At 35.1% G+C, this 17110-nt stretch overlaps 1 protein-coding gene across 1 annotated transcript in view; it reads right to left on the bottom strand.

Moving 5' to 3' along the window:
- LOC129002380 (uncharacterized) overlaps positions 1–15627 on the bottom strand; it is a 49366-nt gene extending 33739 nt beyond the window's left edge. Inside the window, exons 1-7 of the mRNA XM_054430127.1 lie at positions 15432–15627; positions 15166–15341; positions 14534–14579; positions 13969–14082; positions 13463–13634; positions 11780–12794; positions 11363–11579 (exon numbers count right to left, since the gene is read on the bottom strand). Coding sequence (XP_054286102.1) covers positions 11363–11579; positions 11780–12794; positions 13463–13634; positions 13969–14082; positions 14534–14579; positions 15166–15341; positions 15432–15627 — 1936 coding nt within the window. The remainder of the gene's footprint in view (positions 1–11362; positions 11580–11779; positions 12795–13462; positions 13635–13968; positions 14083–14533; positions 14580–15165; positions 15342–15431) is intronic.
- Positions 15628–17110: the final 1483 nt, after the last annotated feature.

The following is a 17110-nucleotide window of genomic DNA, read 5'->3' on the forward strand; positions in this document are numbered from 1 at the left end:
GTCTGGCATACCTGAGAGGGGCCTGGCAACCAATATTATCCTCTTGTCCCTTAAACTTAAGATATTACGTAAGTAAGAACACCATTTATAAGACTTATCCCACAGTCCGGCATACCTCAAATTGTCCAAACTAAGTAACCTTATGCCTTCAATTTATGATATTGGTATCTGTTAGACGATGTTGTGCCAATCTTATCTCACACTTTGGTATACCTCGCATTGTCCCTTTAACCAATATATTCACCTTGACAATTGAACTTGGGATATTGAATAAGTATGGAAACACACTATAAGATAAAGTGGTAGCAATATATTTGGCATACCTTAGGCCCAAGTAACCAATACAATCCCTTTGTGCCTTAAACTTTGGTCATTGAATTGCCACAGTCAAAATCCATCCACTGAAGTGGTGCTAATCTAATCATGCTGTCCTGCATTCTTGAGAACCTGTGAATTCCTTCAAATTGTGGATATTGAATTATAAATGTAGGTATGTTGAATTTCTCTATCAAGTTCGCATTTCTATGTTTATTTTCTCTATACTCTTTTTCTATATTTAATATATTATACTCGTATATAGGGTAATTACTTCATTTTTTGACCTTGCATGTACAACAAAGTGAAAAGTTATAAATAAAAAAAATGTATAACTGCTAATCGTCATGCATTTATTAAATATTTAATAAATTGTGTCATAGAGGCAATTTATACTTTGGGGAAAGGGGTAAGATCGCTATTTTGTTCAAAAACTTCAATTAGATTTGTAAAAATGTCTAGTTGTTAATTTACATGTATTACAATATAATTATCCTAAACCATCCCTTGGCCTTTTGTGTTCTGTATGTGTATTGTTTAATTAGCTTTACTCAATAACCGTAAGCCCCAGAAGCTGCAGTATTACTGTTTTCAGCAAATATACGTTAATGAGCGGTTAACACACGTAGGGGATTTCCAATGTCCCCGCCACCCCCACTGCACAGCCCTGTTGTACAATTTGGTGATATCGCATCGATTTGTTTGATTGGTGGATGTTATTTATCATAGTCGTATCAAATCCCCTGTCAGTACGTCTGATTACTATAATTTAATTAAATTTTCATGCGCAATAAATTCCGTTTGAGACTGAACACTAAATATACATTTGTTATAGTCAATATTTTCTGTTAGTTTTCATGATTTTCGTGTTTTATTGTAATCAAGATAACATGCATTTATCCTATACTCTATTACAAGCTAAGTCTGTTTGTCTGTCTGTCTGTCCGTCCGTAAAATATATCTCGAAATCCAACGGAAGGACCCCATTTATAACAGGGTTCAAATATTAAAATAATAGCTATTCACAATAATTGTCTTAAATATGAGACCTGCGGTAATGTTTTTTTATCAAATGGAAGATTCACAAAACGGCCGAAAAGTGTAGTGTCCAGGTCACTGCGGGTAAAGCATTTATAAGATCAAAGGACACAATAATTAACCACAGTCTGGGACACTGAGTTCCTTAGGGGTCGGATAATGGAAACCCACAGAGAAGTAAAGGAAATGAAGTTATTGATGCCTGAGTTTTTGTATGCGGACTTTATTTGTGCGGAGTGGGTTTTCCACGACTCATGTTATTGCACTACCCCACTGCTGTGAAAACTGTTCTAATTAGTAAGGAAATGGAACGGTTCAACATTTTGGCTCGCCAGGATGAGAGGAGGTCATGTCATGTTTGGGTGAGTATGAAGTGAGGGGTGAGATGGTAGAGAGGGTAGAGAGGGTAGGTGTGCTGAAAGAGTGGGAGGGGGAGCTGAGAAATCGATTGTATCATCTGTTGCTTTTGCACGTGGCATACACCTGAGATAGCCTACTTCCTCAACGAAACATTTTGATCGAGCAAAGTATTTATCCTACTAATCCTACTAATATTATAAACTAGCTGTAACCCGCGGGCTTTGCCCCGTTTAACTTCTTAATTTTCAAGATTATCTCGTTCGCATGGCTCAATCACGTCCTGGCTTTAGGTTGGAGCTCGTTCGCTACGCTCACTCACCTTTAGGTTGGAGCTCGTTCGCTGCGCTCACTTGCCTTCAGGTTAGCTCGTTCGCTACGCTAACTCGCCTCGAGGTTGAAGTTCGTTCGCTACGCTCACTCACCTTTTGGTTGCAAATTAGCTGTTGTCATAAATGTAAAAGAAATAATAGTGCTGCACGTGGTGTTAATTTACATTTATTACAATGTCTATACATATAATAATATTTCCCATACACACATACACACATACAGCAACCACCTCTTTTTTATAATAGTATAGAAGATAGATGAGAAAGTTTGGATGTTTGTGACAAGTGAACGCGAAGAATACTGGTCGGATTGAGCTGAAATTTGGCATGATGATAGCTCACATTCCCGATTAACATATAGGCATATTCTTATTTCAAAAATCCTTTCGGGCTCCGCCCCAGTGGCTCTGGAGTTTCCCATGTTAACCTTATGAGAAATGGAATTATTGAATCTTAACAGCTGTTTCAATTAAACAAGTTGGTTCTGTTCTATGATGTTCAATAGCATTAAAGTTACAATGATTACCAACAGGGTGCAGCACTATTATTTCTTTTACATTTATGACAACAGCTAATTTGCAACCAAAAGGTGAGTGAGCGTAGCGAACGAACTTCAACCTGGAGGCGAGTTAGCGTAGCGAACGAGCTCCAACCTAAAGGTGAGTGAGCGTAGCGAACAAACTTCAACCAGGACGTGATTGAGCCATGCGAACGAGATAATCTTGAAAATTAAGAAGTTAAACGGGGCAAAGCCCGCCCGTTACAGCTAGTTTCAACATAAATAAAAGGTTCCCTAAAATACGAAATACTCGTAAACACATGTAATTGACTAAGCCTAGTGTCTTATCCCGTGTTCAGTTATATAATTATAAGAATGTAATGTAACAACTTTGTGGTAGCGGTAGAATGGGACGAAACATTGAATCAATAAATTATCATATGGACGGAGAATAAACAATATATATATTTATTAATACTATTAATAGGCAAGCATGTTTCTATAAAACCAGCTCGTGTGCATCGCAGGGAATATCTACGCAAACTGTTAGAAAAATATTTTCCTGTAGATGTGCAGAATCCCTAACTACCTAACACAAAATCCCATCTAAACACAAAATATAACGTACGGCATTTTCTTCTTTACATCTTATACAAATAACATTACAATATTTTACTTGAGTTCACTGAAATATCGCCTACTACAGATAACCCTATTTTCGTATGGATTTAAACAAAATTGTATCATGGCCATCTGTTTTCGTATAAACAAACGTAAACTTGATAATTGACAACATAATTCAGTACAAACTATGAAATAAAAGCCTATAGAACGAAGAGCTTTCACGGTATATCATCAAAACCCACAAAAGGCACATGGCACATATAGAGGATAAGAGCTTTAAATTTATACCCCTGTCTATAAAAATAAATATTTTGGTGTCGATTTGCTTCACACAAAAATTCAACAAATTATTTTAATAATATAGATGTTGATAATAAGTTTTGAAGTAGTTTTCAATTTTATTTTCTGTTATAAACAGTTCCATTGCGTTCATAAAAAAAAACCTAACTACTGTACTTTAAGGATAACATACAGTGTAATTTTGAGACGTACAATTTTTTCCAGCATAAGGAAAAGTTGTGTAAAGCAAATCCTAGAGGCAAGATTGTAAGGAATACTTCAGTCGCCAGTTGCATTTGTTTAAAAACAAACATACGTCCAAGTTTAAAGTGTGTACATACGCTACATACCGTCCGACTTTGCTTATATTACAAAGATAGCATTTTATACTAAGTATTTTCAACTAACTGTTCTGGAACTTAATTCAATATTTCATAGCTAACCGTTGAATTAAGATCAATATTATTTATTGTTTTTTATATTTTGTTCACTTGATTTTCCAATATAATTTTCAACTTCGTCTCTTAAACATAAACTCAGTTTTTAAGGTTACAAACTTTATTAAAGTGTACAATCAATTTACACTTTTCTACATAATATTCCATTATATATTTTAGGGCTAGTGTATGCTTGTGTTTCCTTCTGAGAGATTATTGAATCACATTAGGCCTACGTACCAAACATTCGAATTTTCATGGATACAGTTAATACAGTTTCATATGTAGCTTTGGATACAACTTATATGATAACATTTAAAGCTGGAATTTAAATTTATTCTGATCTAAAATGACACGGCTGCAGGATTAAAAGTGGTTAGATATGCAGGATTGCCTTTTTACTGCTGTGAAATTCAATAGAATTTGTGGAACTTCACTTTGGATACAGTGAAGTTGTCTGTTCTATATATCTAGATCGTTTTATAATTACTTTTTTTCTAATAGTCTGATTTTTATGTCATTGTATATAGTCAGCAAAAATATTTTCCACAAAAAAAGAACACATCATTTGAATAAATGGTATGAAGTTGCATTACTTATTTTAATACAAAAATCTACAGTAACAGCATGGGATCACCATCAAATCCAACTCTCTACTAAAACCGAAGCTATGCAAATTGAATCACCTGAGATACTCCAAAAAAGCAAAAGCTACTATGGTAGTATAGAATTTCTATAACAAACTATTACATTATTGAGCTGAAAACTGGTTGAATTAAAATATGCACGACCAACCAACATTTCGCATCCATGCATATTTTAAATCTGGGTTTTACAAACGAAATAGCTACATTAAATTTACAAATCAAAGGCATATTCGTGAATACGTACATTCATGTAATAGCGGCGGATCTGTGTCGAGGATTAGGATGGCAGTGAAACATTCAAGTAATCCTCAATATGGCGTTCTCCTGGGAGACATTCGTATCTCGGGTTTGGTGGTCGTTGACTTTGAATACCGTATTGTGTAGGTGAGAGGGGGGGGGGTCTAAAACTATAACCGAATCGATTATTTTATCAGTGGATCATTCCAGTAATTATTTGTAAATAAACTGCGTACTGGCTTGTAATTATCCAAAAACCAAACTTTATATATCAAAAAACTTTTGCAAAACTTATGACAGCTAGCCTGGTCATAGGCTACTACTGTACCGAATTACACACGGTTGGTACCAAATGAAAGATATTTTCCTGTAGATGTGCAGAATCTCTTTATAAATAGACCCAAAAATAAGCACGAAAAATGAATTTTAAATTTTAAAAAATTAACATGAGCCCCTTTTGGGTTGGCATGCTGGTGACAAGATAACAAAAAAATGTTAACAGAAAATCTAAACAAATGGAAGAAATTCCATCAATGTAACATTATTGATGCATTTTCTAGGTACAAATTAATAAAACGAGTATGTTGTCAACAGTGTGCCTGGATAAGTTTTGGTATTTACACTAGTGTTTGACGCACTGTTGGTTTGTGTGCGATATTTAAATTGATATTTATGTTTCGATATAATATTTCACTAAACTAAACAATGATTTATAGCTTTCATACAGGTTTTGTTCTGGACCCCAAGATTTCATATTATAGGCTATTATCATTTTAAGCTAGTTTTTGTGAAAATTATTTAAACTCATAGTTTCCCATTACAAATTTGTGTAAATAGGTAAACTGCCTAGCTCATATTTCTGTTGAAATGAATCTTTAATTATGTTTGAAGAAGTTTTGTTGATTACGTTTTAAATTTTAGCCGATGACATTTGCCTGAGATCAGTTTTATCTCTTTAGCCTTGCAATAAAATCTTTATAACCCGTTTATTTTGTATTACTGAATTTATATTTAGTTGGCAACCCGATTTAACTCTTCCGTAACAACAAAGGTATTTTGCTAAATAATGTTAACAGTGGGAATGTAGTGTCTACTATTATAATATTTGAATTAGCTGTAAGTATAGTGAATGCTTACAGACTGACTTCTTAAATTGGTGGTTAGTTAAGAAATAAAAATGCATGTATTTCAATAAACTCAGTTTTACCCGGTATGATTTAATTCATACATCCAATTATAGTACAATAATGCTTGACAATGTTCTTGCTGTTATGAAGCTGTACTTCTTACATTTATATGGGTAAGTAGACGTTTTACCATAAATCATATCATTGACTAGTGGATGGTTATAGATCATATCTATAACTTTTAGATTAAATATAAAAACTAACATTTAATCTGTCACTTAAGTATTTTAAAGACTAAACCAGAGTGTCCTGAGTGTTCCTAAATAAGAACCCAGAGAGTTGAAAATATAGAATTGGCGTTGATGACTGAATAAATCAAGTGTTACATTTCATACGGTTTGGTACACATTTCCTGTAAGCTGTATAAAGGTACAACGCTCACTGGCCCATATCGCCCATGTCCCGTATGTAAGATGTTTTTGTTCTATACACTAAAGCGAGCCTCCAGCAGACGTGTATAATTTAACATCAAAGTGAATATTAAAGCTGTCATTTCAGAGGTTAAGCCGCTAAGCGACTCGTATGTACTGTTTTAACATGATAGGTTGTGACATTTCTTTACGAATAAGTTACAACAATCGCCTCATAAAACCAGAAGATTGTTTTATAACGGTTTTCGTGAATAGAATATTCTAATTTACGGGTTTTTTACTTGGATCTAGTTTTCGTAAAGTTAGGATCTATGTAGGATGTAATAGTACTTGGAACAATATAACAGTATAACAATGATTTATAACATTAAAACATAATATAACAATACACCAACACTATATTGTGCATCAGAGAGGGTAAAAGTTATCGTTTTTACGCCAACATTAAAAACTAATAAGCTATTTGAAGTTATTGTGTATAATTTATATGGTTAAATCCACAAGCCAAACAATTATAAGGAAAAGTAAATTTACAGTTAAATAAAGCCTAGATAACGACAAAGAAGGTTGATATTTTGTTTTCTGAATAGTTTTGTACCGTATTAGTATAATGGAATGGTAAATCTGTGACTCAACTACTTATTTGAGTTAAACATAAATTTAAAACATTTTGTAGAAATGACCATTATGAACGTACTTTTATATTTTTTTGTAAACCCAAGTGATTAAAGAACATTATGGGTATTAAATTTATTTCTTGTTTTTTTAGCCAGGGGAGTACAAGGGAGTGTCCCCCCTTTGCCCTCTTGCCCATGAGAGAGGCCCACCTTAAATAAACGGTGACTGGCTTGGATGGAAGTTGACGGCATTATTGAGATTAATACGGATTGCACACATCACCTGATTTCCTACTTTTTACATTAGTATAGAGGAGGGACTAGTTTTATTTAAATTTTATTAAATTTTATTTCGGTTAAAAATTGACATATCGTGTGTCAGCAATTACAAGTCAATATGTATACTTTGATTCGATTGAATCGTTTATTGCAGAAACCCCATAACCAACATTTTTTCGCAGTCAAAATCGAAAAAGAAATGTTGGTTATGGAGTATCTGTAATAAACTGTTCAGTTGGTCTTTTTTCTTATGCTTGCTGATTAATAATATGAATAAAACATTAAAGAATTGAGTACAGTATTTAAACAGATACATTTGTGTACCGATATACACAAAAGGATATTTCTTTCCTTTCGTGGTGTAGACACAACTTTTGTTTGAATTAATTTTTGGTCATAGTAATATAAATGACGTTTAAACGGTTATTGCGTGTGTTTTCCGTCACTTATTATTATTACACACATTGGATTTCAATTTTGAAAGTATACTTTTCAACCTACTGTTATTTTGAAATCTGTGCGTTTCATGATGGTGACGCTTGAGCATAATTCTTGAGTTATAATATTAGTGGATAACAAAAGGTTTTATTTACATTAACTTGAAGTAGTTTCATAGATGATCAAAAAACAAACTACTCATAGTGGGTAAAAGGGTTAGTTGCATAAAGGTGGTACATAGGATGGAACTGTCCTTTGAATTTCTTTGGCTGACCCAAAAGGGTGACAGGTCTATAAGAGAAGGGTTTTAATCCGTGGTTTTGTGTTTTTATCTTAATGGCACTTGTCAACATCAAACACAAGTGAATTGTTGTGGTGTCTTATACGTCATTGATGGACATATACACAGTACTTATTTATTAGTCCAAAGTTAGAACTAATCCAAAATTCTTGAAATCACCATCCACATAAACCAAAAAGAGCGCTGGTAACTTTTCCGTCAACTTTCTAAATAAGATAACAAATTTACAATGAATATGTGAATCTATTGCAGGAAAGGTTTGTGGGATTCAGACCAACCATGTGTGTGTTGGATCGCTGGATCACAGGATATTGTAGTGAAAGTGGTGGATTACTGAAGGACTGGTCTGCAACTGAACACTGAAATCTCGGCCTAACCTCCGACCTCTAAATACTGCACACTTTGTTTCCACTTTTGAAGTATCTTCCAGCTATTTTTCCTTATTTTAGTATTATTTTTTATGCCAACTTTCTGCGCGTTTGTAAAATTAATATTAAAAACTAGAAGAAGGATTGTGCCAAAGGTTTTGAGTTCATGCCTAAAAACTATTATTTTAATGATTATATTCAATTTCCTTGTCATTTCTCATTCCTTGTAACGCACATCTTATATATTTTTAATGATATGTGGATTAAACTTCACAGCAAATCAAATAGCAAACAAAAACCATAAAAGGTAGCAAACATTAAACATATACACAGGATTTTGTTATTTTAACAATAGCTATATAAACATAAATCATTTTATAGTAAGAAAAATTGCCAGATAATACTTTACTTCGTATACTAATATAGGATGCTTTTCACTTGCAAATATGACATTACTAGCAGAGTACCCGTCCTTCGTACGGGGCAGGAATATAAGTATAAAATGCTTATTGCAGTTATACTCAAGCTTTGCGTTTGCAATAAGGGAGGACAGAGTTTGATAAAATTTGTTTTTTTTACAGTATTCTATAGTATTACACATCTACCATAGCCATAATGTTCTACCATTTCACCTAAACAATAGAGAAAAATAAATTATCAACAATTCGCAAAATATCACAAATTATTCATGAAATGAAAAACTGTAAACATAACTGTAAACAATCCTACTTTGACAGTTCTCATTGCGAATCAGTGTTTTGTTGCTGCTTAGTTCAAATAAGCTGTTTTCATAAATGCAAAAAAAATATAGTGTTGCACCCTGTTGGTAAATCTTATAACTTTTTAATGCTTTTCCATATCATAGAACCAACTTTTTTGTTTGAAACCGCTGACTAAATTCTTTAATTCCCTTTAAATATGAATACTCATAAGGTTAACATGGGAAATTACAGAGCCACTGGGGCGGAGCCCGAAAGGATTTTTGAGATAAGAATATGCCTATATGTTAATCGGGAATGTAAGCTATCATCATGCCAAATTTCAGCCCAATCCATCCAGTGGCTTATGCGTGATTGACCTTCAAACACACACACAAACAAACAAACACACAAACTTTCACATTTATAATATTAGTAAGATATTGCAATTTGATTCTACAAATAGACCCTCAAAACAAAAACTGAAGCCTCTTTAGAGGGTGCTAGGTGTTTTTACAAAAAAGTACCATGTGCACCCATGCCACCTAAATGTTTTCTCCGTTTTAGGTATTTTTTTTACCAAAACGTTTAGTTACGCACTTGACTCTTTCATTAATTTTGGTACCAACCATGTATTATAAATAAATCGTATCAGTAGGTTTCATTCCAACGTCAAACATTGTTTCATAATTTTTTGTAATATTTTTTTCATATATTCAATTAAGATATTCATTCATTAATTTATCAAAAATTGTTTCATTCCAACCAAATCAATACAACCAGCTGCTCCCTTAGTCAATAGCTTCTGTATCCAATAGTCTATGTTTAACAGTGTAAAATTTAAAAAATATTCATCTGCTCAAATGTAAACAAATCTTTTCTACATGAGGATAACATGGGAACTTTGAAGGTCACTGGGGCAGAGTCCTGATGGAATTTGTTGAAAACACTTCAATAAATTCCTTCCGCTTAAGTATAATTTCCTCAGCTTAGCTGGCGGGAGAGGCCCAAGGTTATTAAAAAGAAAAAATTTTCTTTTTCTTTTTAATAACCTTGAGAGAGGCCCACCTTTAATAAACGGTGCCCGGCTTGGATAAAAGTTGACGGCATTATTGAGTTTAATAGGGATTGCACACATCACCTGATTTGCTACTTTTTACATTAGTATAGAGGAGGGACACGTTTTTTCTTTTATTTCGTTTAAAAATTGACATATCGTGTGTCAGCAATTACATGAGATAACATAAAATAGTAAAATTAGTAATAAAAAGTGTAAAAACTAATTTTCCACAACTTTGAAAATTCTATGTGTCAGCGTACAAAATTTGATATTCCAAAAATACCACTTGAGCTACAGTTCTGAAATTTTGTACATGGCTTTTGCATATAAAAATTTAAAAAAAAACCCCCGCCGCAGCAAACCTGCAGACTAAGTGAGTTTCCATTTACCTGGCTGGATTTCTACTAAAATATTCCCTGAAAATTGACAGATTTATTTCCTTAAGATGTTATGTCCGGAAGGTGTGTTTTGATTGAAATGCTGATAGCTTAGTATGAAATAGGCTAAACAAAATTGCCAAATTTGATTCAAATGTCCATAAACAAGCAAACTGTTAGAACTCGTGTAAAATAAAGAACTTTTACAATTATTAAATACTAAAGAATTGATTTTATTCTGATAAATAACAATATTTAAAACATTTTCTCTGTATTGTTCTTGATCACTTTAAAATTCTTACTACAACTCTACTCAATTGTTTAAATAAATTGAAATAAACCATCTGTTAATTAAAAACAAGCCTAATAAATAATTATATTGGATGTTGATCATTATTGAATTTGTACTATATAAAATATAACTCGATTTCCAACATCCTCCCCACCTTAGAATTTTGTTTTACACTATCAAAATTTCAAACAAAACTATTTACATGTTTTTTTTAAGTTTACAAATCCATTTTCCTCGGGAATTTTGATCTTCTTCCCTCTTCTTGTTTCTGTAGAGGTTGAGGAAGAGGAATTATCTTGCGTTTCAACATATAATGAAATGAAAATCGTCTTTATTCTTGAGCGTTTTTCATATTACAACATATGTTTTTCAAAACAACTCACGTCAACATAAATAATATAAAACAAAGGCAACTTTCAAATCTTAAGTTAGGCTAATTAAAAATTAAAATATGTTCTCTATTCCATTTTATTTTACCATTCTTCAAGCCATTTGTTATATATTTTTTAAACGACTTTTCACTGTCCAACACCCTTGGCTCAGTCCTGGATGACAATATATTCCAGATTTTAGGGGCAAAATAAGAAAACCCACAACGGTCGGACTCACAGCGCACACGGGGCATCTCCAGCATGTCATCCTGCCGTTTGCAACGGGATCGCATCTCAGAGCGAGCTCTCAGTCTTACCTTCAGGTACTGAGGTCTCTCCTCTGACAGTACCCTCTGGATGATGCAGAAAGTGCGCAAAAGGCACAGGTCAGCCATAGGCAATAAGCCAAGAGATGTGAGGTCTGATGAAATTCGATCAAATTTTCGCAGACGTACCTGACGCACATGTTTTGCACCCTCTGCATCCGACTCATGTCTCCCAGTGATATAACATTACCATACACCGGAAGACAGTAATCAAACACAGACAGTACAAGTGCCTGCACAAGCCGAAATTTGGTGGGTTTGGGGAACAAGTCACGATGCCTGTACAGCATTCTCAGACGACCTATTGCTCTCTGGCATGCGTAACTCACATGATCAGAAAAGGAGAGCTCAGGATCAAAATGAAGTCCAAGAAGCTTGGGAGCTTTACACTCTTTGAGCGGAATTCCACCAAGGCATACACCTTTGAGCGGAATTCCACCAAGGCATACACCAGACAGGGGCTCGGACCGAACAATCCTGCTGACAGAAAAAGTCACCAATGAACATTTGTCTCTGTTCAGTTTGATGCCATGGGACATAGACCATGCAAAGACAGAATCCAAATCAGAATTGAAATCAGAGACTGCCTGATTTGCTGGGTCAGCGTCATGCTGAAAAACCAGCTGAGCATGATCAGCGTATGAATACAACCGACAATGACGCAAATCTCTTCCCATAGATACGGCAAACAAAGTAAACAGGACAGGTCCAAGACAGCTGCCCTGTGGGACTCCTTTGGACTTTTGCAAGGGGGCGGATATCTCAGATCCAACTTTGGTCTTTTGGCATCTTCCGTTCAAGTAGGAGTGAAACCACGACACTACCTGCTGGTCAAATCTGTAGTGATACATCATGGCCAACAGTAGATCGTGATCAATAGAGTCGAAAGCTTGTGAAAAATCCAGCATTGCAAGAGAAGTACACCTCTTTTCAGCTCTAGCTTTTATGACATCATCACAAAGCAGTAACAGAGCAGTTGAAGTACTGTACCCCCTACAAAAGCCAGACTGTGTTGCTGGAATTATTGTCTCCAACTCCAGGAACTCAACCAACTGAGAGACAACAATAGTCTCCAAGACCTTGGAGAGGGCGGGTAACACAGAGATGGGGCGAAGATCTGCCAAAGAAGAGGGAGCACCAACTTTAGCCAGAGGAATGAGAATGGCCTCCTTCCAGTTATCCGGAAACACCCCCGTAGCCAACGAAACATTCAACAGGTGCGTGACGGCCTCAATACAGTACGGACTTACCATCTTTATCATGCTGATCGTTATCTCATCAATGCCAACAGCCATAGAGGTGATCTTGTTTATGGCATCTTTTACTTCTCTTACTGTTACTGCTCTAAAAGAAAATGTGTTTTCTACACTCTGAGAAATGTTATTTAAGTAATAATCAAGAGTTTCAAAGTGAAATTGAGAGCCAGTTCCCATCATTGAAAAATGTTTATTAATTTAATCTGGATTTCTAAGAAATGATGGGAGTTCAGCATTTTTTGCCTTAATTGCCCCACTCATCTTAATTTTTTTCCAAAAATCCTTTGAATTTGAGCATTTTGCTAATTCGTTAATAAATAATTTCGTTTGGCTCTTCTAATAGCACTGTTTAGAGCATTTCTAGCTCTACAGTATTGATCTTTGTCCATGTCATTTCTAGAAATCATTAGCTTTTTCTTCCAAAAGTTCTTTTGCTTTGTGAGATCTATAATATTTTGGTTTCTCCACGGTGCTTTCTTTCTAGTAACCCTCTTTGTTACTAATGGGGCATTACGATTAAACATTTCTAAAATAGCAGTGGCAATGAAGTTCAATATATTGTTTACATCACTCATGTTTTGGACTGTGTTCCATTTAACCTGGGAAGCACACTCAATCATATTCTCTATATTAAAATTTGAAAAGTCTCTGTAAGTGATATTTTGCCTTTTCAGTGGTTCTGTTATATTTAACGGGTATGTCACAAAAAGTCAATTTATGGTCAGAGACTCGGACACCACGTTTATCATAAATTACTGACATGTCTCACAAACATCACATCTTGAGTAGTCAATCTGATTGTTCACTAATATATGATCGATCAGCGAGGACGATGTTTTTGTGACTCTCGTGGGCTTATCAACCAGCTGCCGTAGATGAAGGTCATTGATTTTTTTGATTAAGAAGCGGCTTTCTGGCTGTGAATTATCTAGCAGATTTATATTTAGATCACCCATTACAATTATATTGTAATGGGTGTGTAATGGGATGGCGTTATATAATATTATACAGTTATATATACGAGCATTGTAAGATACCTTTTCTTAAATCTTGATCTCTTCGATGTTTTCATCATTCTCTCAAGTTGTTTCCACATACTTCCCCACCATGGGGTGCTCGGAGGATCGAACTTCCAGGATATTTGATCTCCAATGTATGTTTCATGGTTTTCCGATCCAACTGCTTCCTAGATTTCATTACACAAGATGGAATTAAATTTACCAAATTTGGACCTGGAGCAAAACATTTGTTTAAAGAATTACCTCTTTGGTTCTTTGTAGACCCATCAAACACTGGCTTTATTTTTGTAGTTAAGCCACTGTCTTTTGTCACTGGGCGATGCAGCAATTGATGAACCGTTATCGACTCTGCTGGATCTGAAAAATTTTTTCTAACACAGTCACTTAATTTGTTGGGAGTATTTAGTCTTTTGCTTGATGACAAATTGACTTCATATCTGTTTTCAACGTTCACTGCTACATTTTCTTTAAACTGTTGAAACATTTCCGCATCAATGGAGTCTCTCTGTTTCACCCCAATAGGACCCCTTCTTCTGATTGTCTCCTAGCTCCCTAGATCTCTGAATCTGGTTTACTCTGGCAAAATAAAGTTAGAAGAGACGTATTATGACTTCCACTACGTGATTGTTTTCCCATCACGGTCCATCCAAGGTACGTTTCAATAGCAACTAATTTGTCATCAATCCTCTGGATAGTTCCTGTATACAAATCCACCAATACATCTGCACCAAGTAAAATTTTAACATCTGGTACATTTTCACCCACATCAGTTTTAATAATGTTCTTTTCTTTCAAGATGTCAAAATACTCTCCACTCTTAAGCCTAGGTACATGGCTGCATATTGTTTCTTGATCTGTCACAGGAATAGAGATCTTGAAAGAGTTATTTACATTCTGAAGCGTAACAAAGGTAATTTTTGTGAGATTTTTGTTTTAGATTTACTCCACCAAACAAACTATGATTTATGACTTCACTACCTGTTTCTTGTAGACCCAATTTAGTGACACAGTCCTTAGTAATGTAGGACCTCTGTGAACCTGGATCTAAAAGTACTCTTCCCAAATACTCTTTACCTTTCTCATCTGCAACCTTAACTAATAGAGTCTGTAATAGAGTTTCTCCTGTACCATTTCCAAAATTACTTAGAACCTCTGACTAGGCTTAGTTATACTTTGCTGCTGTAAGTCTGGTTTGTCAACATCAATTTTAGATCTACTTTCATACAAGTCCCTACAAATGATCCCATAATGCCTCTTACGACAGAAGAGACATTTGACAAATACCTTGCACTTTTTTGCTGTGTGACCTTGCTTCAAGCACACAAAGCAGCAATTTTTCTTTTTCGGATGCTCCTTTCTTCCATCTAAAGTTAATTTTTGAAAATAGGAACAATCTTGAGCATTGTGCCCTCTTTTAGAACAATAAGTGCAGTTACTCACCAACCTTCTAGGACCCTCTGTACCAGTTGTCAATAGAGTTGCTACAGTAGGTTCACTCTGACGAGGTTCGTGTACCGTTGACATTTTCCTGGGGCATTTGCTGTTGTTGTCTCCTGGAGTGGCAGATTTAAAACTCAAACGAGCAAGCGCCAGCCTCTCTTCACTCTCCAACTCAGCTTTAAGAAAATCAAGAAGTTCTTGTAAAAAATTAGTACTTGATTTATCATATGACAATGCAGAAGTCGAGGGTGTGTGTGGTAACTTACTTGAACGATGCCGCTCCCAGGCTCGTAACGTTTCTTCGGGCAAAGCAGATTCTACCAGAGGATACAGCATTGAAGCGTACTTGTCTGAAGTGACTCCTAAAGTTTTAAGTGCCCTTAACTGTGTTTCTAGTTTGTCATACAGTCGGCACAGTTTAGTATTAGGACCTAGCGTTACTTGTTTCTCCTCTCTTCCCATAGAATTTTAGGAATGACGATACCTTAATCTAATCGTCATAAACAGTGTCCACACTCTATAGACTGCTCACCTTTACTACTTCCTTCACCACTTCATTCGTCGCAGACCTGTTTTCCTCCCTCATTATAGAATTTTAGGAATGCAGATACCTTAATCTAATCGTCATATACAGTTTCCACACTCCAGACTGCTCGCCTTTACTACTTCCTTAACCACTTCATAGGTCATGGACCCCAAGCTAGTGTCGTCATTTGATTATATTTATGATCCATACCGTTTCTGTTCTAATATCTGTGGAATAATGCTCTCAGCTATTTCTTTATCTACTGCATTTAAAAGTCAACAGCTGATCATATGTCTTAAGTTTACGTGTCTAATACTGCTTCCATAAGGATTACATTGAAACTTTGAGACCCAGTGGGGCGGATTCCTGAGAGAGTTTTTTAACGCCATATAGATGTTGGCACTCACCGATATGGTCTTTATCACCATGCAAAATTTGAAAACGATTGATTCAGCCGTCTAGGAAGAGTTTGCGTATTACGAAATGCATAAGAGTGGACATATAAGAGCTTCGCTCAATTAAACACAGACTGATAGAAACATGATTAGAGATATTACTAAATCTCAACAGACCTTAGTTAGTTTTTACAAAAAGGTAATCGTCTCCTTTTTTTGAGAGAGGAAAGAAAAGTGTTTTGCCCTAAAATAGTATAGGGTGCATACTACAAAGTCAGAAAGATGCGATTTTCTAAGTTCACAGCTTCAATCTCAGTGCTACTTGTATTGACTCAGTTCTTCAATCAGCAGCTTAAGACTTTGAAAGAACTTTAGATACAAAGAAGATCTTGAGATTCTTTACTCTGTCGGATAAAATCCTTTTTAACTTTATTTTGAAACGTACTATTCACTCTTTGTAAATTGAAAACATTTTTTTACTTTCTCCTCCTATACATGGAGAAAGTATTGTCTGTCAAAATTTTCGAGTTTGAGTGGATATTTTAGGTCAACCTAAACCCCAAAAAATTTTACAAATCCCATTTTCGTAAAAATTACAGTTCAAAAGTGATTGTACTTATGTTATTTTTCCATTTAAAAAGCCATGAAATACAGTAGAGTCCCGCAAACTCGGCGTAATGTGGACTGGAAGGGTGCCGAGTTTGTGAAATGCCGGGTTATCAAGAACTAGGGTTAAAGATAAAAACACTACAATTTTTAACCGCCTTTTTTATTTATATTTATATTACAAGTCAGTATTAAGTCATCAGATATAGTACAACAAATCCTTGGTACGAGTTGTGAATGATTTGACTTGAGCTGGCTTGAGTCCATGTTTAACTCGGACTCAAAAATCACAAATTTTCTGTGCCAGGTGATGGCCGAGTTATCCAGACTGCCGGGTTATCGAGTGCCGAGTTTGCGGGACTCTACTGTAACAACAAATCTGATGGTACTTTCCTGTTAAGGGGAACATTAATTATTA

This window comes from Macrosteles quadrilineatus, unplaced genomic scaffold (assembly GCF_028750875.1).
Source record: "Macrosteles quadrilineatus isolate MER2022 unplaced genomic scaffold, UCM_ALF_1.0 Scaffold_9__3_contigs__length_116548681, whole genome shotgun sequence".
Lineage (NCBI taxonomy): Eukaryota > Metazoa > Arthropoda > Insecta > Hemiptera > Cicadellidae > Macrosteles > Macrosteles quadrilineatus.